This window comes from Hemiscyllium ocellatum, chromosome 8 (genome assembly GCF_020745735.1).
Source record: "Hemiscyllium ocellatum isolate sHemOce1 chromosome 8, sHemOce1.pat.X.cur, whole genome shotgun sequence".
Classification (NCBI taxonomy): Eukaryota; Metazoa; Chordata; class Chondrichthyes; order Orectolobiformes; family Hemiscylliidae; genus Hemiscyllium; species Hemiscyllium ocellatum.
The window spans coordinates 85,851,989-85,879,412 of NC_083408.1; the positions used below are offsets into that span (position 1 = coordinate 85,851,989).

The window sequence follows — 27,424 nt, forward strand, 5'->3', positions numbered from 1 at the left end:
GACTCCGTACAGTCCTTGTCAGGTGGGTGGGAGGGTATGTGTTAGGCATACCCACAATTTTGTCTAGAGGGGAGTAATTTCCAAAAATAGTAACAGCTGAATGGTGTTGGCTATTAATTCAGGTTAATTAAGTTCAATAGGCCTTGACTTGGGAGAGCAATACTTCATGTAGGTTTTCTAGGTTTGTCACAAGAACTTGGGTCTTCAAGATATTGGCAATTCAAACCTGTTACACCATTCAGTAAGACATGATTCATCTGGATCTGATTTCAACTTCACTTTTGTGCCCAAAGTCTTAGACTCCCTTACACAACACACCGTGGCATGGTGGCTCAGCAGTTAGCACTGCTGCCTCACAGCACCAGGGCCTGGGTTCAATTCCACTCTCAAGCGACTGTGTGAAGTTTGCACATTCTCCCCAAATCTGTGTGGGTTTCCTCTGGGTGCTCCAGTTTTCTCCCACACTCCAAAGATATACAGGCTCGGTGGATTGGCCGTGCTAAATCGCCTATAGTGTCCAGGTACAGGTAAGCTAGCTGTGGGAAATTCAGGGTTACAGCGATAGGTAGGGTATGCTCTTCAGAAGGTAGGTATGGACTCAATTGGTCAAATAGCCTGTTCCCACACTATAGGGATTCTATGAAAAAGTCTCTTCAACTATCTTGAATAAAGTTAAATACAGCCTCTATTGCTTTCTGAGGAAGAGAATTCTATATGCTGATAACCTGAATGAAAAACAACATCTTAAAAGGCAGCCTCTTCTCCTTAAACTGGATCCCCTAATTCTAGTCTCCCCACAAAAAGTATCCACTCTTTCAAGTCCAATCAGGATCTTGTATGTAACAATAAGATCATCTCCCAATTTTCAAAAATCCAATGGCCATAGGCCCAACCTGTTCAACCTTGACTTCATAAAGTCAGACTTTCATCCCAGGAATGTGTCAGTTGAACCTTCTTTGAACTTCTTCTGATACAATCGTATTTTTCTTTACAAAAATACAGACCAAAACTATACACTGTTCTCCTGATGCGGTCTCACATTTGCCCTTTATAGCTGCAGTAAAATTTTCCCACTTTTATTTCTTACAAAAGGAATGAAACATTCCCTACACTTTCCCAATCATTTGCTGAATCTGCATTCTAATGTGAGATCGTGTACCAGGACACCTATCCCACTGTAACATTAATTAAATAAAGAGATACTATAAATTCAATGTACTACTTATCTATTCTTCCTGCTAAAGTGAATGAGTTCACTTTCTACCACATCATAATCAATCTGTTAAAATTTTGCCTACTCACTTTGTGTCTATCACTTTGCATGTACATTGCCTCCTTTTCAAAACTTACTTTCCTATCTATTTTTGTGCCACCACCAAAATTAGCAACCATACATTCAATGCAACCATGTATTACATCCCTTCATCCAAGATATTGACGTAGATTATAAATGTCTTAGGAATAGATTGACGCCCTGCCATTGATCCCTTTGGCATTCCACTAGTAACAGCTTACCAAAGCAAAAATAGACCCAATTACACCTAATCATTGCTTCCTGTTAGCTAACCAATTCTTTATCCATGCTATTGTGAACTCTTGCATCAGCTCATATTCTGTGCAGCAACCTTTGATGTGGCATCTATCAAACATCTTTTGAAAATCCAAATCTATTTGTTTCCCTGCATCCACCTTTCTCATTACTTCCTCAAAGAGTTCTTAATATGCTTGTAACAACAATTGTCTTTTCACAAAGCCATGATGACTCTGCCTGATCATATTATGATGTTTAAAGTATCACCTCCTTAATAATGGATTCTCGCAATGTCCCTGTGACAGACTTTAGCCTTACTGGCCTAGAGTTTTCTACTGACTGTCTCTCCATTCTTGAATAAATGTTTTACGAGCTATTTTGCACTCTGCATGGACCTAACAGAATCTAAGGAATTTTGGCAGATTATAATATTCACATTACTATCTCTGAAGCCATTTCTTTTAGGATTCTGGAATGCAGGCCCGCTTCTAAAGACGTGTCATCATTTAGCTCTCATTGTTTTCCCACTACATTTTCTCTGTTGGTGATTGTTTTAAATTCCTCCCTCCCACTGCTTAATTTTCAAATATGTTTGGGAAGTTTTACCTCCAACATTGGGGTGTGTATCAGTTCCTTTCTAGTCCCACTCCTCCATTGCCTCCATAAATTAAAATTTTAAATCAGGATGCTGCTATAGATACTTATATAGATTTTAGACTGTATCTTGTTTATTATTAAAAAGAATTCAGTCAGATTCCTTTTATCAAAGAATAATAAGTTTACTATAAATATAACTTAAATAAACACGCAAAGATTGACAAAAAAGATTTATACTGTGTTAGTAAAGATGTGACTTATATTCTAACATGACAAATATAACATGAAGCAAATATTGATAACATTGATTGAACATCCCAGAAAACACATCAAACAGATGGAATCAAAACATATGACTGACAAGTATTAGTTGTGGGCTTTTTCATCCTCACTCACAGCTACACAGAACTCTTAATGACACACAGTTCTTGGGACATTTCTGGAGTCCTGACTCCAACACTAAACCGGGTAAAAACAATGACTGCAGATGCTGGAAACCAGATTCTGGATTAGTGGTGCTGGAAGAGCACAGCAGTTAAGGCAGCATCCAAGGAGCAGTGAAATCAACGTTTCGGGCAAAAGCCCTTCATCAGGAATAAAGGCAGAGAGCCTGAAGCGTGGAGAGATAAGCTAGAAGAGGGTGGGGGCGGGGAGAAAGTAGCATAGAGTACAATAGGTGAGTGGGGGAGGGGATGAAGGTGATAGGTCAGGGAGGAGAGGGTGGAGTGGATAGGTGGAAAAGGAGATAGGCAGGTAGGCCAAGTCTGGACAGGTCATGGGGACAGTGCTGAGCTGGAAGTTTGGAACTAGGGTGAGGTGGGGGAAGGGGAAATGAGGAAACTGTTGAAGTCTACATTGATGCCCTGGGGTTGAAGTGTTCCGAGGCGGAAGAGGAGGCGTTCTTCCTCCAGGTGTCTGCTGGTGAGGGAGCGGTGGTGAAGGAGGCCCAGGACCTCCAAGTCCTCGGCAGAGTGGGAGGGGGAGTTGATTGGTGCGGGTGTCCCAGAGATGTTCCATAAAGCGCTCTGCTAGGAGGCGCCCAGTCTCCCCAATGTAGAGGAGACCGCATCGGGAGCAACGGATACAATAAATGATATTAGTGGATGTGCAGGTAAAACTTCGATGGATGTGGGAGGCTCCTTTAGGGCCTTGGATAGAGGTGAGGGAGGAGGTGTGGGCACAGGTTTTACAGTCTCTGCGGTGGCAGGGGAAGGTGCCAGGATGGGAGGGTGGGTTGTAGGGGAGCGTGGACCTGACCAGGTAATCACGGAGGGAACGGTCTTTGCAGAAGGCAGAAAGGGGTGGGGAGGGAAATATATCCCTGGTGGTGGGGTCTTTTTGGAGGTAGCGGAAATGTCGGCGGGTGATTTGGTTTATGCGAAGGTTGGTAGGGTGAAGGATGAGCACCAGGGGCGTTCTGTCCTTGTTATGGTTGGAGGGGTGGGGTCTGAGGGCGGAGGTGCGGGATGTGGACGAGATACGTTGGAAAGCATCTGTAACCACATGGGAAGGGAAATTGCGGTCAACTGCCTAAAGTTCCTTGTTTGCTTCATCAGTTCCATCAACTTGGAACTATCTAATTGCTCTCAACCTCTGACTGGCTTCCCAACTTCTCAGACACAGTATAATTCAGTTGCGGTTTCAAAGGTACAGCTTAAATGTTCTTTTCTGTATAAAGCTTGCTTCTGACATTGTCTCTAAGTCCAACCAACTGAGCCTCTGGCAGGGTAGGACTTAATGCTGAGGCATCTAATAGCCTGACAAGCCCCCAATTTGCTCTTAAGTGGCTGTTTGGAGTGTGATCTGACGGCCCTTCTTGCCAGTTGGGGTGGAGTGGCAGTTACCCACCACCACACTTTGTGCAAAGTACTAAATTTAGCCCAAAATAATTGTTCAACACCTCTGTCATTTCATTGTTATCTATTACCATTTCCCAGATTCACTCTCCAGAGGATCAACAGGTGTAGTTATTTTTTTTGTCTTGTAAATACCTGTTGAAACTGTTACTATCTCCTTTTATATTATTAACTAGCTTTCTCTCATATTCCAACTTCTTCCTCTTTATTTAGTTTATACTTTGCTTCTTAAAATCTGACCAATCTACCACAAATCTATGTAGGTTTGCTGAATGTTTCTTTCAAGTTTATACGTTCCTTAACATCTTTATTTAACCATGGATGATATATTCTTCTCAAAAAGCCATCTAATGATCATGTTGAAAGTGCAATAACTAGTTGTTAGGGTAGACAGATTTACGTTTAGCTTTGATGGCCTACATTAGATTCATCTACAGGATGGTAAGAGACTAGAGAGTGTAGATTTACAAAGGGACACGTGTTCTTGTCAATGATTCATTGAAGACTGACATGCAAGCTCAGTAAGCAAAAAGAAGATTAATGGCATGTTAGCCTATATCACAAGAGGATTTGCATACATGATTAGCAAAATCTTCCTCCAATGATATAATAGTTTTATTCGATCACATTTAGAACAGAGAACATAGAATACAGCGCAGAACAGGACCTTCGGCCCTCGATGTTGTGCCAACCTGTGAACTAATCTAAGCTCATCCTCCTACACTAAGCCCATCTCCCTAATATGGCTGGGTTAACTACATTGGCAGGCAGGGCATTCCATGCCCTAACCACTCTGAGTAAAGAACCTGCCTCTGACATCGGTCTTAAATCTATCACCACTCAATTTGTAGCTATGCCCCCTCATACAAGGTGACGTTGTCATTCTAGGAAAAAGACTTTCACTGTCCACCCTATCTAATCCTCTGATCATCTTGTATGTCTCTATCATATCACCTCTTAGCCTTCTTCTTTCCAATGAGAACAGACTCAAGTCTTTCAGCCTTTCCTCATAAGAACCTCCCTCCAGACCAGGCAATATCCTGGTAAATCTTTTCTGTACCTTATCCAATGTTTCCACATCCTTCCTGTAATGGGGTGACCAGAACTGTATACAATCTTCCAAGTGCGGCCACACTAGCAGTTTGTATAGTTGCAACATGTCATTACGGCTCCAGAACTCAATCCCTCTACCAAAAATATCTAACATACCGTATGCCTTCTTAACAGCATTATCAACCTGAGTGGCAACTTGCAGGCATCTCTGTACACAGACTCCAAGATCCCTCTGCATATCCACACTACCAAGAATCTTTCCAATGACCCAGTATTCTGCCTTCCTGTTATTCTTCCCAAAGTGAATCACCTCACATTTAGCTGCATTGAACTCCATTTGCCACCTCAGCCCAATTCTGCAGTTTATCCTAGTCCCCCTGCAACCTGCACCACTCTTCCACAATGTCCACTACTCCACTGACTTTAGTGTCATGTGCAAACTTACTAACCCATCCACCTATGCCGTCGTGCAAGTCATTTACAAAAATGACAAACAGTAGTGGTCCCAAAACTGATCCTTGTGGCACATCACTCATAACCAGACTCCAGGCTGAATATTTTCCAGCAACAACCACTCACTGCCGCCTTTTAGAAAGACAGTTTCTAATCCAAACTGTTAAATCACCCTCAATCCCATGCCTCAGCATTTTCTCCAATAGCCTACCTTATGCGCAACCTTATCAAAGGCTTTACTGAAGTCCATGTACATCACATCAACTGCCCTACCCTCATCCACATGCTTGGTCATCTTCTCAAAAACTCAGTGAGGTTTGTGAGACGTGACCTGCCCTTGACGAAACCATGTGGACTATCTGCAATCAAATCGTTGCTTTCTAGATCATAATAAATCCTATCTCTTATAATACTTTCCAAAACTTTTCCCACAACAGAAGTAAGGCTCACTGGTCTATAATTACCTGGGTCATCTCTACTGCCCTTCTTGAACATTTGCAATCCTCCAGTCCTGTGATACTAAACCTGTAGACAATGACCACTCAAAGATTAAAGCCAAAAGCTCTGTTATCTCCTCCCTAGCTTCCCAGAGAATCCTCGGATAAATCCCATCCTGCCCAGGGGTTGTCTACTGTCACTCCTTCTAGAATTGATAATACCTGTTTGTAACTACCCTCGATCCTTTCTAGTCTAAGATTTTAACTTTCTTTTTAAATCCTTCCTAGCTAATCTGCAACTCTCCATTGCCTCATCTGAACCATCTTGTCTCATCGTCACATAAGCTTCCTTCTTCCTCTTAACAAGAGATGCAATTTCTGTAGTAAACCATGGTTCCCTTACCTTATCACTTCCTCCCTGCCTGACAGGGACATACCTAATAAGGACGCACAATATCTGTTCCTTAAACCATCTCCACGTTTCGATTGACCCATCCCCTGCATTTTGCTGCCCCATTCTATGCATCCTAAGTCTTGCCTAATTGCATTATAATTGCCCTTCTCCCATTGATAACACTTGCCATGTGACATGCACCTATCCCTTTCCATCATTAAGCTAAATGTAACCGAACGATGGTTACTTTCTCCAAAGTACTCATCTACCACTAAATTGAATACCTGGCCTGGTTCATTACCAAGTCCCAGGTCCAGTGTGGCCTCCCCTCTTGTCGGCCCTTCGACATACTGTGTCAGGAAACTCTCCTGTACACATTGGACAAAAACTGATTCATCTGATGTACGAGAGTTATAGCATTTCCAGTCAATGTTGGGGAAGCTGAAGTCCCCCATAATGACCACCCTATTCCTTTCACTCCTACCTAGGAATTGTTTTGCCAATTCATTTGGAATATTGTAAGTGGCTTTGCTCCCTTTACGTTAGGAAGGATGTTATTATCATAGAGAGGATGCAATTAAGGTTCATCAAACTTAATTCAGATGACAGAGTTGTTCTGTGAAAAAAAATTAGGAAAACTAGGCCTGTATTCTCAAGAGTTTCAAAGAATCACTACCAATCTAACTGAAATATGAGCTGGTTAGGCAGACTAAATTGCCCCGTTGTGGGCAGGAAAATGCAAACAAAGTGGATTAGCCATGGTAAATATGGGGTTACGGGGAATTCGGGGTGGGGGGGCGGTTTGCTGACCTGGGTGGGATGCTCTTCAGAGGTTTGGTGACTCGATGCGCTGATTGACCTCTATCTGCATTATAGGGATTCTATGATGCTCTTCTACTATATTATATAGCACTTAAAGGGATAGAAAAGGTAGATGCAGGTAATGTGGGGAAAAGGCATTGAAGTGGTTGTTCAGCCATGATCATATTGAATAGTGGAGCAAGATCACTAGGTTTGACTGCTACTCCCATATTCCTTTGCACTTTATCGGAGGTTCACAGGCATTTGTTCCAATGTTAGCACTGCAAGCATCTTTGAGTTCACATGTGGTCAGCATGTAAGGAGTTCCTTAGCACGTATGGGAAAGGATAGTCTGTGTGCCACCTCATTGATTTTCAGATTAAGACTTTGATTGGGTGCCATGCAGGACAGCACTGAAGAAGATACTTGCCAAGATGATGGGTGCATGAATTGGGCTATCATACAGCTTCCTGTAATTGTCAGGGAACATGGAAAAGTTTAGCTCAAACATCACACAACATTTACTCTTTTTCCCACCACACTCCATGATATGCTTGCCCAATATCTGCCGCAAGTATTTGTGTGGCCAATAAATAGATACATTTTTGTTAAGCAAATATATTAAGGGATTAGACAGGGACATTGAATTATGTCACAGATAAGTCACGATCTCACTGAATGGCAGAAAAGGCTCAAGAGGCTGAATGGCCTATTCCTGTCCCTATATTCTCATGTGCAGATCACCATAATCTCTACCCTCCTTCTATGTGTGCAATAACATTTATTGCCAAATCCACCAGCTCATCACAATTGCTGCCAAAACACCCAATAATATTTCCTCAAGCTTTGCAATAGCTGAAGTTAGTTGAAAGCTCTTATCTGCAAGTTTGATGGTAAGTCACTTAAATAACTTTAGTGGCAGCTCCCTCATACAACTGCATGTATATTTATTTAAGAATGACAAGCAAATGCATTCTGTGAACCCATACAATCCTCAGGTAACTGACTGTGTGGAGTTTGCACGTTCTCCCCGTGTCTGCGTGGGTTTCCTCCGGGTGCTCCGGTTTCCTCCCACAATCCAAAGATGTGTGGGTCAGGTGAATTGGCCATGCTAAACTGCCCGTAGTGTTAGGTAAGGGGTAAATGTAGGGGTGTGGGTGGGTTGCGCTTCGGCAGGTCGGTGTGGACTTGTTGGGCCGAAGGGCCTGTTTCCACACTAAGTAATCTAATCCAAGTTTGAAATGTGAGCATCAAGTCATCCAGAATAACTTTTCAATATCATGACCTGGAAGCTTTCGCTACATACATGGCATGTGCACTTGAGCAGGACGGGCATACCATATATTGCATCCCACTTAGAGCACATATGGAGTCCATAGTATCGACTCCTGCAGCATTATGGAGCTGGATTTCTCAACCTTGTCATCTCAACTGAACCAACATTTGTGATTAATGATGGAGAAGTAAATGTTAAGAAGAAATAAACCACACTGTTGATGTGGATCATTTAGCTGGTCATTCAAGAATTGAACTGTTCATGTCTAAAGTATCATCTCAAATTGGTAATGTAGGCAAAACTAAAGAAAGAAATTGTAAAACTTGACAATAATTGAAAACTTTGCAGCAGTGGTAAAGTAATAATTGAAGTAACAAATATTATTTTTCTACAGTGAAACTGATTTATGGAATCACTATACAAAGCACCAAGTAAAATAATATTAAATTTCCATAGTCAGAAATTGAGAATGAAGTATTTTTAAAAACTGCACAAGAGGAGCAAATAAACTAAATTAAAGTGTAGAGTTTAACTTCATCTGATTAATCTACAATAATCAAGTTAGTGCTGATGTTATGTGGAATTTTATTGTTGCCATGATAACTGTTAACACCAGCATAACAATATACATCTAAAAAGACCCAAAATGAGACCTTTTCCTGAAGTAGCTGACAAATTAGATAAATTGTTGGCATATTTTCCAAGAAAAATTATTATAGTGTCCAGATTTCACTAAATTCCAGAAACCACCAGTAAATCCATTTAATAAGTTTGAATCCTATGCCTGGAAACTTGAAATAATACTGGAAAACATTATTTCAGTGTACATACTAACTTGATGCAAAAATTTATGAACACTCTCACTGATAACTTACTCAAGTTTTGTAAAAGTTTTGCTCAAGTACCAAAACCTTCCAAAAACTATTATCCATATGAATTAAAATGCTGTCTTTGTAGAAACTCAAATTTTCTTTTCGATATAAGTACCTTTCTTCTTGAGAAGGTTCTTTTTGCTGTAAGTGAGGCTTGATTCCAGACATCGGACGAAGACTTGTGGTTAAGGCCCTAATGGTGTAATTGATTTCATTTTCCCGGGTAACATCACTGTCATAACCTACAACAATAAATATTATGTATTAATGGCAAATGTACATTAACCTTTATAACGACTCATGGAAAAGTCAAGAAATTTAAACAAGGAAGAAAACAATCATTTAAAAATATTAAGGTGCTAAGAGTAATTGTACTCTTTTTGGATTAATCATCAATTACTAAAAATGTATGATGATTGATGCAATATATAATCCAAAGCGACAATGCCTGAAAATCACTACTTGAACTAATATTTTTTTCTTTTAATTGGATCAGAGTACATGTGAACAGGAATTGGCTCCAAAGGCCTGCGCTGTTGTTCAAAAAGGTCATGGTTTATCTAAGAACTGCATAAATCCCTCTGATAACTGATAACTTTTCAACCCTTTCTTATCAAGGATCTATCCACATCCAGCACAGAAATATTGAAACACTGTTTCCTCCACTGTAAAAATATTTGAAGACTTCTTCCATGACCATTTTCAGAAGAGAGTTCCAAAAACTTGTGATCCTATGTGAGAAAAAATATTCTCAGTATCTCTGTATCAAATTGGACACCCCTTTTTTAAAAAATGGTGACCCTGAGTTTCTCCCACAAGAGAAAACATCTTTTCCACATGTACTCTGTCAAGCCTCTTCAGGATCTTATGTTTCAATGAAGTCACCACTCACTCTTCTGAACTTCAGTGGATTCAAGTGTAGTCTTGGATTCATGTCACACTATAGGTGGCCCACTATGCTATACCGCGCCCCCCCCACCACACACACACACACACACTCTTAGACATGTTCATTCTCACAAACTCGCTCTCTGAGACACACACACACCCATCCTCACACTCACACGCACAGCCTCTCACAGGCATATACTCTGTCACACTCATGCACACTCTATCAAGCGCACACGCACACACACACACACACACACACACATTCTCCCCCTCTCTCACTCTCACACAGTGTCTCTATCTCTCTCTCTCCCTCCTCCCCCCCCCCTCCCCCTCCCCCCCCACTCACATGCACACATCCATATAAGTCTATGGGGTGAATTTGCATTTGCAGATACATTCTATTTTGTTCAAAAAGCATACAATCTATAGGCAGTCAATATAAATTCCTATTTTGCTAATAGAACCGGTCTGACTCAAGGGTGGGATACAGACAGACTCTAATCTCACAACTTTAATGCATTGTCTGAGCTGAGATGTCACCTTTTTTAAATACTTCTAAAACCTTAAGTTAACTCAGGACTCTGACTTGAAAGTAGTTCTGGGATTTACATATAAATTAATCAAAACCTGCATCCCCAATCTAAATGATTAAAGACTTAACAGCAATCCAGGTTTGTTCAATACATTGCATCATTTCTATGACACTTCAATCTTTTATTATAAGTTTTGTGCCCTATGATCGTGCCCCCCTAGCTACCTCATGAAAGAGCAGTGCTCCAAAAGCTTGTATTTCCAAATAAACCTATTGGACTATAAACTGGTGTCGTATGATTTTTAACTTTGTCCATCCCAGTTCAACACCAGCACCGGCACATCAAGCTAGTCTGTCTGACCTTTTTAATAAGATAACCTAACCATTCCAGGCATTAGTCTAGTAAACCTTCTCTGAACTGCTTCCAATGTATTTACATCTTGCTTAAATAAATCTTGTGCTCAGTACTCCAGATGCGTACTCATTAATGCCTGTGAAGCATAATCTCCCTATATTTGTTTTTATTGACCCTTTGCAATAAGCAAGAACAATCTAATAGCATTCCTAACTATTTTCTGTACCTGCATACTAACCTTATATTTCATGCATTAGGACAACCAGAACTCTCTGTATCTCAGAACTCTTAATTAGTCATTTAGATGCTTTTATTTTATTTTTCCTGCATTTCACATTTTTCTGCATCTTCCTTCATTTGCCAGGTCTTTGCTCACTCAACTAGTGTACTTATATCCCTTTGTCACCACCTTATATCCTTTTTACATCTTACTTTCCTACCTATTTATGTCATCAATAAATTTAGCAACCATACCATTGATGCCTTTATTCAAATAATTTAAATGAACCCTAAAATGTTGAGATCCCAATACTGATCCCTATGGAACATCACTCATTATAACTTACCTACCAAATATATTTCACAAAGGCGCAGTTATTTTGATGCACATCCAGATATTGATAATGTTGTTCCTATTTACTAGAGTTCCTATCCAGATGCTAAATATAGGAAGAAGCTAATTCAGGTGAAGTTGACTCAATATATAGCAAACTTTAATTACAGGTCTCCTTCCAAATACAGCAGATGACTCAGCAACTTAAGAAAAAGGACTACTGTTTTATTTTTAATAATTTTAACGTAGGTATGGTTAAAGGTTGTGGATAATTCATTGAAGTAGTGAATCCTAACAAAATTTGCTTTTCTGGACCATGTGTTTATCTCTGCATTTTAGGGGATGTTGTTCCCTCACAATACCTGTCAAGGTGTACAAACACTCATTTAGTCAAAAGGATCATAGAAACCTGATAGCATTTAGAATGGAATGGAATGAAATTTCATTGCAATTTTAGAAACAAATACATCAACTTGCTTATACATGATTTATTTTTATTTGAACAAAGGTGCTCATCCATTCATTTTTAATGGATTTAATTGTGAATTGTTGAAGGATTGCAAAACCTTAATTCATAGCTTTAAAATTGTGAAAAAGAAAGGGGTTGATTCGAGAACATTAGGGACATTTAATTTGACCAAAAAAAAAACTGAAAGAAACTATACCAAAGCTTTGGTCATAAAATATAAATACTGCAGATGCTGGAAGTATGAAATTAAAAAGCGTAAATGCTGGAGAAAATCAGCAGGGCTGCAATATAATAACAGAATTTTATAATACAAAAGGAGGCCATTTGACCAACTGCGCCCACTCCCAAAAGAGTTACCCACCTAGTCCCATTCTCAAGCTGTATCTCTGTTTACCTCTAAGTTCACTTTCAAATATATATCCAGCTGACTCTTGAAACCTCCTCTAAATCCACCCCATCACTTTCCTGGGCAGCACTTTCCAAATTGTAACCAATTCCGAGTAAAGAAGTTTCTCATCAGCTCATTCATAACTCTCTTGCTGATAATCAATGAAATTGTGACCCTATAGTTACTGACATATCAACTAGCAGGGACAAAGTAACCTTTTTTGTCCCATCAATGTTGTTCATAACTTTGAACACCTCAATAAGGTCACCCCTTAATTTTCCTGCACCAAGGAGAATAAGTCTAATTTCACTCATCTTTCTGTGAATTTAAAATCCCTCACTCATGGTACCAATCTAGTGAATAAGGCAGGGCAGGTGACTGAGGTATCAGTGGGGGAGCACTTTGAGCCAGCGCCATAATTCCATTACATTTAAAACAGTGATGGAAAAGGATAAACCAGATCTAAAAGTTGAAGTTCTAAATTGGAGAAAGGCCAATTTTGATGGTATTAGGCAAGAACTTTCAAAAACTGATTGGGGGGGGAGAAGATGTTCACAGGTAAAGGGACGGCTGGAAAATGGGAAGCCTTCAGGAATGAGATATATTCCTGTTAGGGTGAAAGGAAAGGCTGGTAGGTATAGGGAATGCTGGATGACTAAAGAAATTGAGGATTTCATGAAGAAAAAGAAGGAAGCATATGTCAGGTATAGACAGGATAGATTGAGTGAATCCTTAGAAGAGTATAAAGGCAGTAGGAGTATACTTAAGAGGGAAATCAGGAGGGCAAAAGGGAACTTGGGATAACTTTGGCAAATAGAATTAAGGAGAATTCAATGGGTTTTTACAAATACATTAAGGACAAAAGGGTAACTAGGGAGAGAATAGGGCCCCTCAAAGATCACAGTTGAAAATGCGTTGCTGGTTAAAGCACAGCAGGTCAGGCAGCATCCAAGGAATAGGAAATTCGACGTTTCGGGCATAAGCCCTTCATCAGGAATGAGGAGAGGGTGCCAGGCAGGTTAAGATAAAAGGTAGGGAGGAGGGGCGATGGAGATGTGATAGGTGGAAGGAGGTCAAGGTGAGGGTGATAGACCGGAGTGGGGGTGGGGGCGGAGAGGTCAGTAAGGAGATTGCAGGTTAGGAGGGCGGTGCTGAGTTCGAGGGAACCGACTGAGACAAGGTGGGGGGAGGGGAAATGAGGAAACTGGAGAAATCCGAGTTCATCCCTTGTGGTTGGAGGGTTCCCAGGCGGAAGATGAGGCGTTCTTCCTCCAACCGTCATGTTGTTATGTTTTGCCGGTGGAGGAGTCCAAGGACCTGCATGTCCTCGGTGGAGTGGGAGGGAGAGTTAAAGTGTTGAGCCACGGGGTGGTTGGGTTGGTTGGTCCGGGAGTCCCCGAGGTGTTCTCTGAAGCGTTCCGCAAGTAAGCGGCCCGTCTCCCCAATATAGAGGAGGCCACATCGGGTGCAGCGGATGCAATAGATGATGTGTGCGGAGGTACAGGTGAATTTGTGGCGGATATGGAAGGATCCCTTGGGGCCTTGGAGGGATGCGAGGGAGGAGGTGTGGGCGCAAGTTTTACATTTCCTGCGGTTGCAGGGGAAGGTGCCGGGAGTGGAGGTTGGATTGGTGGGGGGTGCGGACCTGACGAGGGAGTCACGAAGGGAGTGGTCTTTGTGGAACGCTGATAGGGGAGGGGAGGGAAATATATCCCTGGTGGTGGGGTCCGTTTGGCGGTGGCGGAAATGACGGCGGATGATACGCTGTATACGGAGATTGGTGGGGTGGTAGGTGAGAACCAGTGGGGTTCTGTCTTGGTGGTGGTTGGAGGGGCGGGGCTCAAGGGCGGAGGAGCGGGAAGTGGAGGAGATGCGGTGGAGGGCATCGTCGACCACGTTTGGGGGGAATCTGCGGTCCTTGAAGAAGGAGGCCATCTGGGCTGTGCGGTGTTGGAACTGGTCCCCCTGGGAGGTCCCCCTGGGAGCAGATGCGGTGGAGACGAAGGAATTGGGAATATGGGATGGAGTTTTTACAGGGGGCAGGGTGGGAGGAGGTGTAGTCCAGATAGCTGTGGGAGTCAGTCGGTTTATAGTAGATGTCTGTGTTGAGTCGGTCGCCTGAGATAGAAATGGAAAGGTCTAGGAAGGGGAGGGAGGAGTCTGAGACAGTCCAGGTGAATTTGAGGTCGGGATGGAAGGTGTTAGTAAAGTTGATGAACTGTTCAACCTCCTCGTGGGAGCACGAGGCAGCGCCGATACAGTCATCGATGTAGCGGAGGAAAAGGTGGGGGGTGGTGCCAGTGTAGTTGCGGAAGATGGACTGTTCCACATATCCTACGAAGAGACAGGCATAGCTGGGGCCCATGCGGGTGCCCATGGCAACTCCTTTAGTTTGGAGGAAGTGGGAGGATTGAAAAGAGAAGTTATTCAGGGTGAGGACCAGTTCAGTCAGTCGAAGGAGGGTGTCAGTGGAAGGGTACTGGTTGGTGCGGCGGGAAAGGAAGAAGCAGAGGGCTTTGAGTCCTTCGTGATGGAGGATGGAGGTGTACAGGGACTGGATGTCCATCGTGAAAATAAGGCGTTGGGGACCGGGGAAGCGAAAATCCTGGAGGAGGTGGAGGGCGTGGGTGGTGTCCCGAACGTAGGTGGGGAGTTCTTGGACTAAAGGGGACAGAACTGTGTCAAGGTATTGGGAGATGAGTTCGGTGGGGCAGGAGCAGGCTGAAACAATGGGTCGGCCGGGGCAGGCAGGTTAGTGGATTTTGGGCAGGAGGTAGAAACGGGCGGTGCGGGGTTGTGGGACTATGAGGTTGGAGGCGGTGGATGGGAGCTCCCCTGAGGTGATGAGGTTATGGATGGTCTGGGAGATGATGGTTTGGTGGTGGGAGGTGGGGTCGTGGTCAAGGGGGCGATAAGAGGAGGTGTCCGCAAGCTGGCGTTTGGCCTCCACGGTATAAAGGTCGGTGTGCCAAACTACCACCGTGCCTCCCTTGTCTGCCGGTTTGATGGTGAGGTTGGGATTGGAGCGGAGGGAGTGGAGGGCTGCACGTTCTGAGGGTGAGGTTGGAGTGGGTAAGAGAGGTGGACAGGTTGAGGCGGTTAATGTTGCGGCGGCAGTTGGCTATAAATAGATCGAGGCGGGTAAGAGGCCAGCACGGGGTATCCGCCACAAGTTCACCTGTACCTCCACACACATCATCTATTGCATCCGCTGCACCTGATGTGGCCTCCTCTACATTGGGGAGACGGGCCGCTTACTTACGGAACGCTTCAGAGAACACCTCAGGGACGCCCGGACCAACCAACCCAACCACCCCGTGGCTCAACACTTTAACTCTCCCTCCCACTCCACCGAGGACATGCAGGTCCTTGGACTCCTCCACCGGCAAAACATAACAACATGACGGTTGGAGGAAGAACACCTCATCTTCCGCCTGGGAACCCTCCAACCACAAGGGATGAACTCGGATTTCTCCAGTTTCCTCATTTCCCCTCCCCCCACCTTGTCTCAGTCGGTTCCCTCAACTCAGCACCGCCCTCCTAACCTGCAATCTCCTTCCTGACCTCTCCGCCCCCACCCCACTCCGGCCTATCACCCTCACCTTGACCTCCTTCCACCTATCACATCTCCATCGCCCCTCCCCCAACTCCCTCCTCCCTACCTTTTATCTTAACCTGCCTGGCACCCTCTCCTCATTCCTGATGAAGGGCTTATGCCCGAAACGTCGAATTTCCTATTCCTTGGATGCTGCCTGACCTGCTGTGCTTTAACCAGCAACTCATTTTCAACTGTGATCTCCAGCATCTGCAGACCTCATTTTTTACCCCTCAAAGATCAACAAGGCAGCGTTTGTGTGGAGCCACAGAAAATGGGGGAGATACTAAATGAGTATTTTGCATCAGTAATTACTGTGGAAAAGGATATGGAAGCTATAGACTGTAGGAAATTAGATGGTGACACCTTGCAAAATGTCCATATTACAGAGGAGGAAATGCTGGATATCTTGAAACGCATAAAGGTGGATAAATCCCCACGTCCTGATCAGGTGTACCCTAGAACTCTGTGGGAAACTAGAGAAGTGATTGCTGGGCCTCTTGCTGAGATATTTGGATCATCGATAGTCACAGATAAGGTGCTGGAAGACTGGAGGTTGACAAACGTGGTGCCACTGCTTAAGAAGGGTGGTAAGGACAAACCAGGAAACTATAGACCAATGAGCCTGACGTCGGTGGTGGGCAAGTTGTTGGAGAGAATCCTGAGGGACAGGATGTACATGTATTTGGAAAGGCAAAGACTGAAGAGGGATAGTCAATATAGCAACGTGCATGGGAAATCATGTCTCACAAACTTGATTGACTTTTTTGAAGAAGGGACAAAGAGGATTGAGGAGGGCAGAGCCATAGATGGGATCTATATGGACTTCAGTAAGGCATTCGACAAGGTTCCCCATAGGAGATTGGTTAGCAAGGTTAGATCTCATGGAATACAGGGAGAACTAGCCATTTGGATACAGAACTGGCTCAAAGGTAGAAGACAGAGGGTGGTGGAGAGTTGTTTTTCAGACTGGAGGCCTGTGACCAGTGGAGTGCCACAGGATCAGTGCTGGGCCCAATACTTTTTGTCATTTACATAAATGATTTGGATGTGAGCATAAGAGGTACAGTTAGTAAGTTTGCAGATGACACTAAAATTGGAGATGTAGTGGACAGCAAAGACGGTTACCTCAGAGGGGGTGAGAAGTGGCAGATGGAGTTTAATTCAGATAAATGTGAGGTGCTGCATTTTGGGAAAGCAAATCTTAGTAGCCTTATACACTTAATGGTAAGGTCCTCGGAAGTGTTGCTGAACAAAGAGACCTTGGAGTGCAGGTTCATAGTTCCTTGAAAGTGGAGTCACAGGTAGATAGGATAGTGAAGAAAGCATTTGGTATCATTTTTTTTATTGGTCAAGAGTATTGAGGAGTTGGGAGGTCATGTTGCGGCTGTACAGGACATTGGCTAGGCCACTGTTGGAATACTGTATGCAATTTTTGTCTCCATCCTCTCAGAAAGATGTTGTGAAACTTGAAAGGGTTCAGAAAAGATTTACAAGGATGTTGCCAGGATTGGAGGATTTGAGGTATCGAGAGAGACTGAACAGGCTGGGGCTGATTTTTCTGGAGTGTCGGAGGTTGAGGGGTGACCTTAGAGAGGTTTACAAAATTATAGAGGGGCATGGATAAGATAAATAGATTAAGTCTTTTCTCTGGGGTCGGGGAGTCCAGACCTAGAGGGCATAGGTTTAGGGCGAGTGGGGAAAGATATAAAAGAGACCTAAGGGGCAACTTTTTCACACAGAGGATGGTACATGTATGGAATGAGCTGCCAGAGGAAGTGGTGGAGGCTGGTACAATTGAAACATTTAAAAGGCATTTGGATGAGTATATGAATAGGAAGGGTTTGGAGGGATATGGGCCGGGTGCTGGTAGGCGGGACTAGAATGGGTTAGGATATCTGGTCAGCATGGACAGGTTGGACCAAAGAGTCTGTTTCCATGCTGTACATCTCTATGACTATGAGTGTCCCCCGCAATCTTTCCAGGACTTTAATATCCTTCCTTAAATAAGGTGCCCAGAACTGAATACAATACTGCAAACGTGATACACTCAATAATTTGTAGAGGTGTCACCTCACTTCCTTGCTTTTTACTCTATACCTCTATTTATAAATCCAAGGATCCTTTAAGGCTGTAATCCTTCTTAACAACTGTTTCAACTTGCTTGGCCACCTTCTGTAGTGAAAGAAACAGTTAATATTTTGAGTCCAAAATGACTCTTCTTCAGCTATTGACTGTGTTTCTTTCTTCCTTGTTTAGGTGCATATGAATAAATCTGATGTTTTAAAAAATATAAATAATACCTACCTCCATCTTCATCAGAATCAAAATCAGACTCTTCACTATCATATTGAATGGCTTGCTTGTACCCCTCCAACTCATGCGTCCAAATCATCACTGTTGTGTCTGGTCCCCCAACTGTAACAAGCAAACCATCGTCATGTGTCCAACGTACATTGGTAACATGTGTGCTGTGAGCCACATATCTTTTGAATTTCCCATATTTGCCCTTAATTCAAAGAGAAAACAAATTAAAAATACTTTGATTAACATTTATAATGACAAGTGTCTGTCAATAATGGCTATAAAGTATTTAAACAAATATGCCACAGTCTCAATTAATCTTGATGAATTACCAAAAACGATTTTTGGTAGGACAGCTGATAAATAACCAGCAAACTAAAAAGGACTTACTGACCATTACTCTTCATTCAGAAATTCTGGTTTAATTTCAAAAGATGAGTGACAACAAACCTCACTTGCTTATTTTACATAAATGAGTAAAACAATAATTAATTCCACTCAAGCAAAGCACTAATGACTTAATTGCTTATATTTTTCCTGTTTTCATTTATTAAAATACAATTTGCACAAAACACACTATTCTAACAATCAAAGTAAAAATGAAAGTGTAATTACCTTCACTGGGTATCGAAACAACTTCACAAATCCAAAGTCATCCCCTGTAACAAGCACCTTTTTGTTACTTGTAAGACAGGATGCAGAAACATCTGTGACCTCGCTTACCATGGGCCAGATACCCTCACATGAAGTACCCAAGACACATGTCCAAGAGGTCCAGTCTATCTTGTCCACCTGAAAAGTAAGTCCATTGTTGTGATAAAGTGCACTAATTGCAACAGGTTTGACCTAAAAATAAGATTTAAAAATAGTATACTGCATTTTACTCCTGACAAGACTGTCTCCTCATCCTTTGAAATAATTGTTTGAATACTAGAGTTAGGCTTTGTTGCTCAATTAAAGTTCGTCAAACTTGAAGTAATTTGAAAAATAAAATGTCTTATTTTTAATTTGTTTTGTGCTAATTTCTTTTTAATCGTTTCTACAAACCGTATAAAACAGGTCAGCTTACTAAAAGCCCAGAATTTGCTCCAAAATAACAGCAGGATTAATTTGCATGTCATTATTAATACATAAATTTATGGTAAGGAAGAAATGCCCTCTTAATTACAAATTGTAATTAAGTTACTGAACTGTTTGCTCCATACTGCCACCAACCTCACAAGAATGATAGCTTGCCCTCGACTTCCCCATGAATTTCAATATATTACTATATTTGCATATTTATTGCCAATTATATTCTTCGCAAAGTGTTAAAACTGGTAATTAGCATTGGTGCCCAAAGAGTAACCCACTCAGACCCATTCCCCTACCCAATATTTGCCCCTTACTAACATACCTAACACCATGGGCAATTTAGCGTAGCCAATTCACCTAACCTGCACATTTTTGGTTTGTGGGAAGAAACTGGAGCACCCAGAGGAAACCCATGCAGACACGGGAGAATGTGCAAACTCTACATAGACAGTCGCCCCAGGTGGAACTCAAACCTGGGTCCCTGGCGCTGTGAAGCAGCAGTGCTAACCACTGAGCCACTGTACCACCCAGTGGTACTGAGGTAAACACTAAGAATTGTGGATGCTGGAAAGCTTAAACAAAAACACATCAGGTTTGGCAGCACCTGTGGAGAGAAAACAGAATTAATGTTCCAAGTCCAGTGATGTCAGTCTGACAAAGGGTCACTGGATTCAAAATGTTAACTTTTTTTTCTCTCTACAGATGCTGCCAGAGCTGCTATGTTTCTCCAGCACTCTGTTTCTCCAATAGAAACTGAACTCTCATTCCCACGATAGCAAATTGATGCTAAAGAATTTTAAATGATATTATTTTTCAAAGTATTTCTTATTTCTGCTTTATCTTTTTAAAAATCTCTTAATTCAATTTTTCTTCTTTTCTGTGCCTGATTTGGATTCTGATCCATCAAATTTGCTTCTCAGTCACGTATTTGTTTTTGTTCTCAATTCTAAAGTCTCCACTGTTGGTGAGAAAGACTGTCATTAAACAAAAAAGGCAAAAGAACTGTGAATGCTGGAAATCTGAAACAGAACCAGAAATTGCTGGAGAAACTCAGCAGGTCTGGCAGCAAAGCTGTGGACAGAAATCAGAATTAATGTTTCTGGTCCAGTGATCCTTCTTCTGAATATTCAAAGTCACTGGACCCAAGATGTTATCTCTGCTTTCTCTCCACAGATGCTGCCAGACCTGCTGAGTTTCTCCAGCAATCACTGTTTTGGTTCTTTCAATTGCATTGTTCACCAAGGTTCCATATACTCATTAACCTCACCATCAGCTTGCAATTCTAGCACAAAGTTTATTCAGCTATATTGTGAAGGAAAACATTTAATACACCTGCCCCGTCCAGTAGACTTCAGGCTATTACATCTTACCTCTGCATTATTTATAATCTGAGGTTTCCCACGAGGAGCTTCAAAGAATAACTGTTCCTTAGCACCAGTATTAACTTGCAAAAGCTTTCCTGTTGAATAGCAAAACATGTTTTTGCTCAACATCAGTAAGTTTTCCACTAATCCTCAACTTCAACAAACTGGATTGATTAGAAAGAAAACAGAAAATGATTTGATTTCAGAGAAGGAAACAAGCCAGAGGCACCCTAAAGCTTGTCCGCATAACCTCAGTCTCACACTGAGATCACACGATAGGTTACATATACAGTATTTTTGGTTCCATTCAATTGCAAAACTAATCACCATTTGGTCCAAGAATAATGTTCACCCTCTCATAGGCCATAAGCATGGTCTGGCCAGTGTCACAAATGTATCAAGAGGAACATTTACTCATTTTAAGTTCTTTACAATTAATTGATAACAGGGCATTGTTGAACATATCCAGGGACTTCTAGATCAAGAAATCAGTGGAAGTGTTCATTTTAGCACCTAAGTGGCTAAAATTAAGGGTTTGCAATAGTAAACTAGTAGTTGGGTCCTTATTTAGGATAAAAGATTCAACTTTATTGTTTGAGGGAGATATCAGTGTATATGGTTTGTGAGAAGATAAAACAAAGCAAACTAAAATATTATATCCCACTTATCAAGCCCCGTGATTAGCTACCTTCTTCACTGGTTCCTATCAGTCAACAGGCTGCTGCCTAGCAAATGGACCTGGTTGTCTATAAAATACCCATTCCTCTACTTCAATATCCATACCTAATCTGTCTGTGGTCAGCACTCTGGTTGTGGTTCTGCTTTCCCACAGCAAGCTTCACCCTCAATATATCCCAAATTCCATTCACTAATATAATTTTCTTCCCTCTCCCATACAGCCCACAGCACATTCCCTCCCATTGAAGAAGTATTGTTCACATCTTTCAGCCTTCTGTCATCAACTAGTGAGAATTTAACAGAAAGTACATAATTGCAACACAGAAAAAAGGCATTGTATCCCAACAATCTATGTTGGTGTTTTCCTCTGTAGTCATAGATTCCATTAATTCAATTTGGATCTGATGAATCAAATGATTTTTAATCAGAGGTTGTGAATTTAACACACAAACAATTTCCAGATCCAAACCCCACATATCACTCAAAAAAATAGAACAAGCTTCAAATATAGGTATCTAAAAGGGTCAAGCTCAGCACACTTAGTGGCATCAAATTCTGCCAAGAATCTGGAGCTGCCTGCAGAGCATGATCATCAAAGGCAATTGGCAGCATAATATGGCCTGCCCCTGTTTAGTGGAAGACAGGAGACAGGACATCACAGGACGAGCAGCTTCACTGCACAGAGGATTACTCAAATGGCCAAATAAAAGTTACTGTAACCAACCTGAGTCAAAATTCTCTAAACGGCAAAGTGTTTTCTTGAAAAGATTGCTTACTGCTCCCTGTACTGAACTGCACAACAGTACACTAACATGCACCAGACTTGTTAGCTTTGGAATTTACACAATGAAAATTACCTTCTTTCCCCTTCCCATTAACAAGCTTATCAAAGAGCTTGACAAGCTGTTAAATGTGGGTTCCTACCTTTCCTGCCCACACACTTTGAAAGCATCAGTGCTCAGTGCCTGTTAACTGCTTTCAAAATGTGCCTACTCCGTGGGTGATTGAAAATCCTGGCAATATGACTATCCATGTAAGGAATCATTCTAACTATATACTGTATTGTACTTGTCTTCAACTTTTTTATAACCTACATTTCACTGCAATGAAAACATGTGTTTTACCACCATAGAACTCAAAAAATGTTGTCCAACCAGTTCCACATATATTCTACACTACCAGAATCAATTTTTATTCTCATTTTCATAGTCAGCAATATTGTCAATTTCTACTTTCCATGCTGACTAAAGAAAATTAAGTGACCAAAATGCTGACTTTATATCATTACTTTGCCCGTAGCTGAACTGCATGCAGAGCCTTATCACATTACTTTTTACTGATGCTAATATGACACTAGCTGTTATTCAATTTCATCATTTTTGTAAATTGTAATGAACCATGAAATTCAATTTAACTTTGTGATAAAGTGTCCAAAGATATTTCTATATTTGGTTGTCAAACGTTCCTTTGGCCTTTTTCACATAATGTTGGAAAAGTTAATTAAACAGGGACAAGATACAGCATGCTTTTTTCATCAATAGATTTATCGCCATGCACAGCAAGAACATTTTCATCTGGTAAAGTTTTGGTTGAAGCTGTGAAAATGAAATAGACCAAGACTTTTTGAGGCAAATGTTTTTTTCTTCCAGTACAATGAACATTTGATCGACATCTTAAAAAGCATGTGAGCAATAACATTAGTTGCAGAATGTAGGAGTGAAAAATTTGTGGCATTTGATCTGCTGTTCTGATTACACTGAGCAACCATTGTTCAATTGGTGAGTGCAACTGCCGATTTACCTCAAGACCCTCTATTAATATTTCGTTTGATAATGTGGTCTCTTTAGAATAACTCAATTAGGAAATGTTTTATTAACAAAAGATGACACACCAAGAATAGCTCAAACATATTGGCACTTCCAGCAGTAAAATCAGTTCTGTCAATTAGGTATCAAAAATACCTCAACAAAAAGTTAAAATTCTTACTTTTTGAACAACATGTTCAAAAGTACAGAGGGCAGTCAACTGGACAAGAATTTGACAAAGACAAGAAATCTTCTCACAGCTGCAACTTTACTGGAGGAAAGGCAGAAATCACATTTGCCAAATAGAATTTGATTTAATCTACAGTGGTGGCAAACAAGCAATTCCAAGAAAAAGATTTTTTTATTGTATGCATTTATATATATTTTCCTTTTCAAGTTAAAGGCAGGCAGATAAACACACGTACCTCTTTTGTCCCAGTCCAAATGTGTTATATAGCTGGAAGCTCCTTTGCAAATCCCAACTCGTTTACTACTCATTATATTATAGATGTCTACAAAATTATCATGAGATGCAACAGCTAAGTACTTTCCAGAACCTGAAATTTTAAAATTACAAATTATTTCATGTAATTTATACATAATTTGGCACTGAATTGGAAATCACAATCATTAAACCCAATAGAGTCACGAAAACATTGAAAGAGGCAACTCAGCTCATTCAGTAAGTCTGGTTTTCTCAAGAGTAATTCAGTTAGTCCCATTGGCCTTCTCCACACTCCTAGCTCTGCAAGCTTATTTCCCTCAAGTGCTCATTCAATTTTTTTTTTAAAATCAGTGATTGTCCACTACTCTCATAGTCAATAAGTTCCAGGGGCCTTCCTAGTATCATAGCTAAAGAGAAATGATTTTCCTTGGTTTATTTTATTAAATACCGTTATGATCTTGTACATTTCCATGAAATCTCCCCTCACTGTCCTCTGCTCGGAAAAGAACAATCCTGGTTTCTCCAACTTAAGGTTACATCTAAAATCTCTTGTCATAGAGTCACAGTTGTAAAGCATGGAAACAGACCCTTCAGTTCAACTCATCCATGCCAACCAGATATCCAAATTTAACCTAGTCCCATTTACTACCATTTGGCCTTTATCCCTCTAAACCCTTCCTATTCATGTAACCATCTAGGTGCTTTTTAAAAGTTTTAATTGTACCAGCCTCTAGCACTTCCTCTGGTAGCTCATTCCATACATACACTACATGTTGTGTGAAAAATTTGTCCCTTGGATCCCTTTTAAATCTTTCCCCTCTCACCTTAAACCTATTCCCTCTAGTTTTGGACTCCACTACCCTTGGAAAAAGATCTTGTCTATTCACCCCATCCATACCCCTCATGATTTTATAAATCTCTATAAGGTCACCCCTCAACCTCTAGTGCTCCAGGGAAAATAGCCCCAGCCTGTTCAGCTTTTCCCTATAGCTCAAACTCTCCAACCCTGGCAAACTTCCTTGTAAATCTTTTCTGAACCCTTTCAAGTTTCACAACATTTTTTCTGTAGCAGGGAGAGCAGACTCAATGTAGTATTCCAGAAGTGGCCTAACCAATGTCCTAACCAGCCACAACATGACACCCCAGCTCCTACGTTCAATGCACTGACTAATAAGGGCAAGCCTACCAAACATCATCTTCACTACCGTATCTACCTGTGACACCACCTTAAAGGAACTGTGAACTTGCACCCCAAGGTCTGTTTGTTTAGCAATATATAAATTAAACTCCATCTTCCACTCCTTGGCCCACTGGGCCCAATTCATCAAGGTCCCATTGTACCTTCTTCACTGCCCACTACACCAATTTTGGTGTAATATGCAAACTTACCAACCATTCCTCATATTCAAATCATTTAGATTAGATTAGATTCCCTACAGTGTGGAAACAGGCCCCTCAGCCCAACCAGTCCACACCGACCCTCTGAAGATCCAGACCCAATTCCCTCTGATTAACGCACCTAACTCTATGGGGAACCTGCACATCTTTGGACTGTGGGAGGAAACCGGAGGAAACCCATGCAGACACAGGGAGAATGTGCAAACTCCACACAGTCACCCGAGGCTGGAATCGAACTTGGGACCCTGGTACTGTGAAGTAGCAGTGCTAATCACTGAGCCACCGTGCCACCCATATATAAATGACATCCCAGGAACCATTCTGGTAAATCTCCTATACTCCTTACATTATTCCTGAAACGTGGTGAAAATAACTATATATAATACTGTGTTTTGAGCTAACCAAAGCTTTATGAAGTTCCAGCATGACTTGCTTTTCTATACAACATCTCCAGTTGTGAAGCACAAGATCCTACATGCTTTGCTAACCACACTAAAAAGAGAGGTAGAAGCAAAATCACCAGTTTATGGGATCCCCAGTATCATTGCAAAGTTGTTCTGAGTTTTATCTAGTGAAAGACATATTTGGATCCCACTCTAAACTAACATTTGGTTGTGGATGTCACATTCTTGATTGAGTCACCTTTGGAATGGACAGACCATTATATAACCAAGGAATATTTGCTGATGGCATCGATGGCACTATTCATGACCTATCTACCTCAGGTTTCATGAAAGTAGATGGATGAACACATAGGAAGTATAAGGGAAACAAGTTAGTTTATTCATAAAGCATATCATTACACATGTTTTTGATAACTATTTAAATAGTGCGCAATAAAAAAAACTTAGTCTTACTTTTTCTATTATTTTGAATAAATATGAATATTATTTGTACAAATGTTAGTAAAAATGTTGATACTTGACTTCTATTTCAATACCCTTTATTATCCTTCAAGAAATATTTGAAAGAAAGTGCCCACTATTGATGGTATAGTGAGTTTAAAGTAAAGGACAAGTAATAAAGGAGTAAGAAGCCCCAGGAAAATAAGTACTATCACAAATCATGATCAACTCAAACTTTAGAATTGGTATTAAACAAGTACAATTTGAAGCTGTAGACTCAGCCCAGGTGTGTAATTATTTAGACGGTGTGCAAAAGCAACTACTCTTGACCAGTTGATGCATTATGTCGTTCAAATGTGATCATGAACAGCACATGATTTTTCTCAATAGTAAATAGAAATAGTGAACTTTGAGTTTTGCTGACATTTGGAGTTTGTTCAATCACATTCTGATTGGGATAATAAGCTTCTCGAGTGAAATGAGCCTAGCCATTCACTTTTGAGTTACCAATGGGCAAATATAATTCAGTATTAATTGGCAGACTTGTTCAGGAAGGTTAATATGCGATGTGGGAATTGAAAACATAGCAATGATAAAGGACTGGATTCTCATTGCCTTAGAAAGTAGCAGCTGTTTGCTTATGCAGGGTGTCATGCTAATTTAGCTCTCTAATCATCACTAGTTTCACTGCAAAATTCTTCATGGAGGTGTACTGAACAACTGACCACGAAGTTCAGGCAAATGAATGAGCGCATTGGGTGGACAAAATGATTAAGTATTTTATTTTCTGACACTTTCATCACCATTCCACCAGCTCCAAAAAGAATAGAAAAACTGTACTAAAACATTCAAATGTTTCTAATGTTTGAAATATAACTGTTAGTTTGTTTTCTGAACAATTACAAGCATTTCTGATATGTGGATATTTTAAGCTGTGTTTTTCAGATGGTAAAATTTGTCACACTGTGCAAGGGAAAGTTACAATAATTTAAATCCTTTCTATTTTTAATAAAAACTGACTAATTTTCAAAGAAAGCAGAAGAATTGATTCAATAAAAATTGTTTTAAACTTAACCTACATACCAGGGGAAAACTTAATATCCGAAATATGCTCTTTTCTATGATGGAAGGAAACAAGATCTTCAAGAGTGTCTGAATTAACAATCAAGAAACTTCCATCATTTAGGCCAACTGCAAGTGATTTGCCATCAGGAGAGAAACAACAACACCTGCCACCTATAATTATGACAACATAGACATTGTATTAGTATAATTGATAAATGTTGCTTTTTCATAACACACCATGTTTAAAATCTATTTGCAATTGATATGCATCATAACTTAAAGCATTTTTAAAAAGACTAATACAACATTTTACAAACAATTTATTCCAGTTACATTACTTTATCAGTGGAGAGTGTAGTGCCAGAAAAGCATAGCAGGTCGGGCAGCACGCGA

General features: G+C 41.0%; 1 protein-coding gene across 4 annotated transcripts in view; it reads right to left on the reverse strand.

Annotated features, from left to right (window-relative positions):
• The window catches only part of LOC132818362 (echinoderm microtubule-associated protein-like 5), a 230,332-nt gene that overhangs the window by 59,351 nt on the left and 143,557 nt on the right, over window positions 1-27,424 (reverse strand). For all 4 annotated transcript variants that reach the window (XM_060829315.1, XM_060829312.1, XM_060829313.1 and 1 more), the window contains exons 22-27: window positions 27,050-27,202; window positions 23,704-23,835; window positions 20,802-20,890; window positions 18,973-19,149; window positions 18,361-18,562; window positions 9,386-9,512 (exon numbers count right to left, since the gene is read on the reverse strand). In XM_060829315.1, the coding sequence (XP_060685298.1) occupies window positions 9,386-9,512; window positions 18,361-18,562; window positions 18,973-19,149; window positions 20,802-20,890; window positions 23,704-23,835; window positions 27,050-27,202 (880 nt within the window). The remainder of the gene's footprint in view (window positions 1-9,385; window positions 9,513-18,360; window positions 18,563-18,972; window positions 19,150-20,801; window positions 20,891-23,703; window positions 23,836-27,049; window positions 27,203-27,424) is intronic.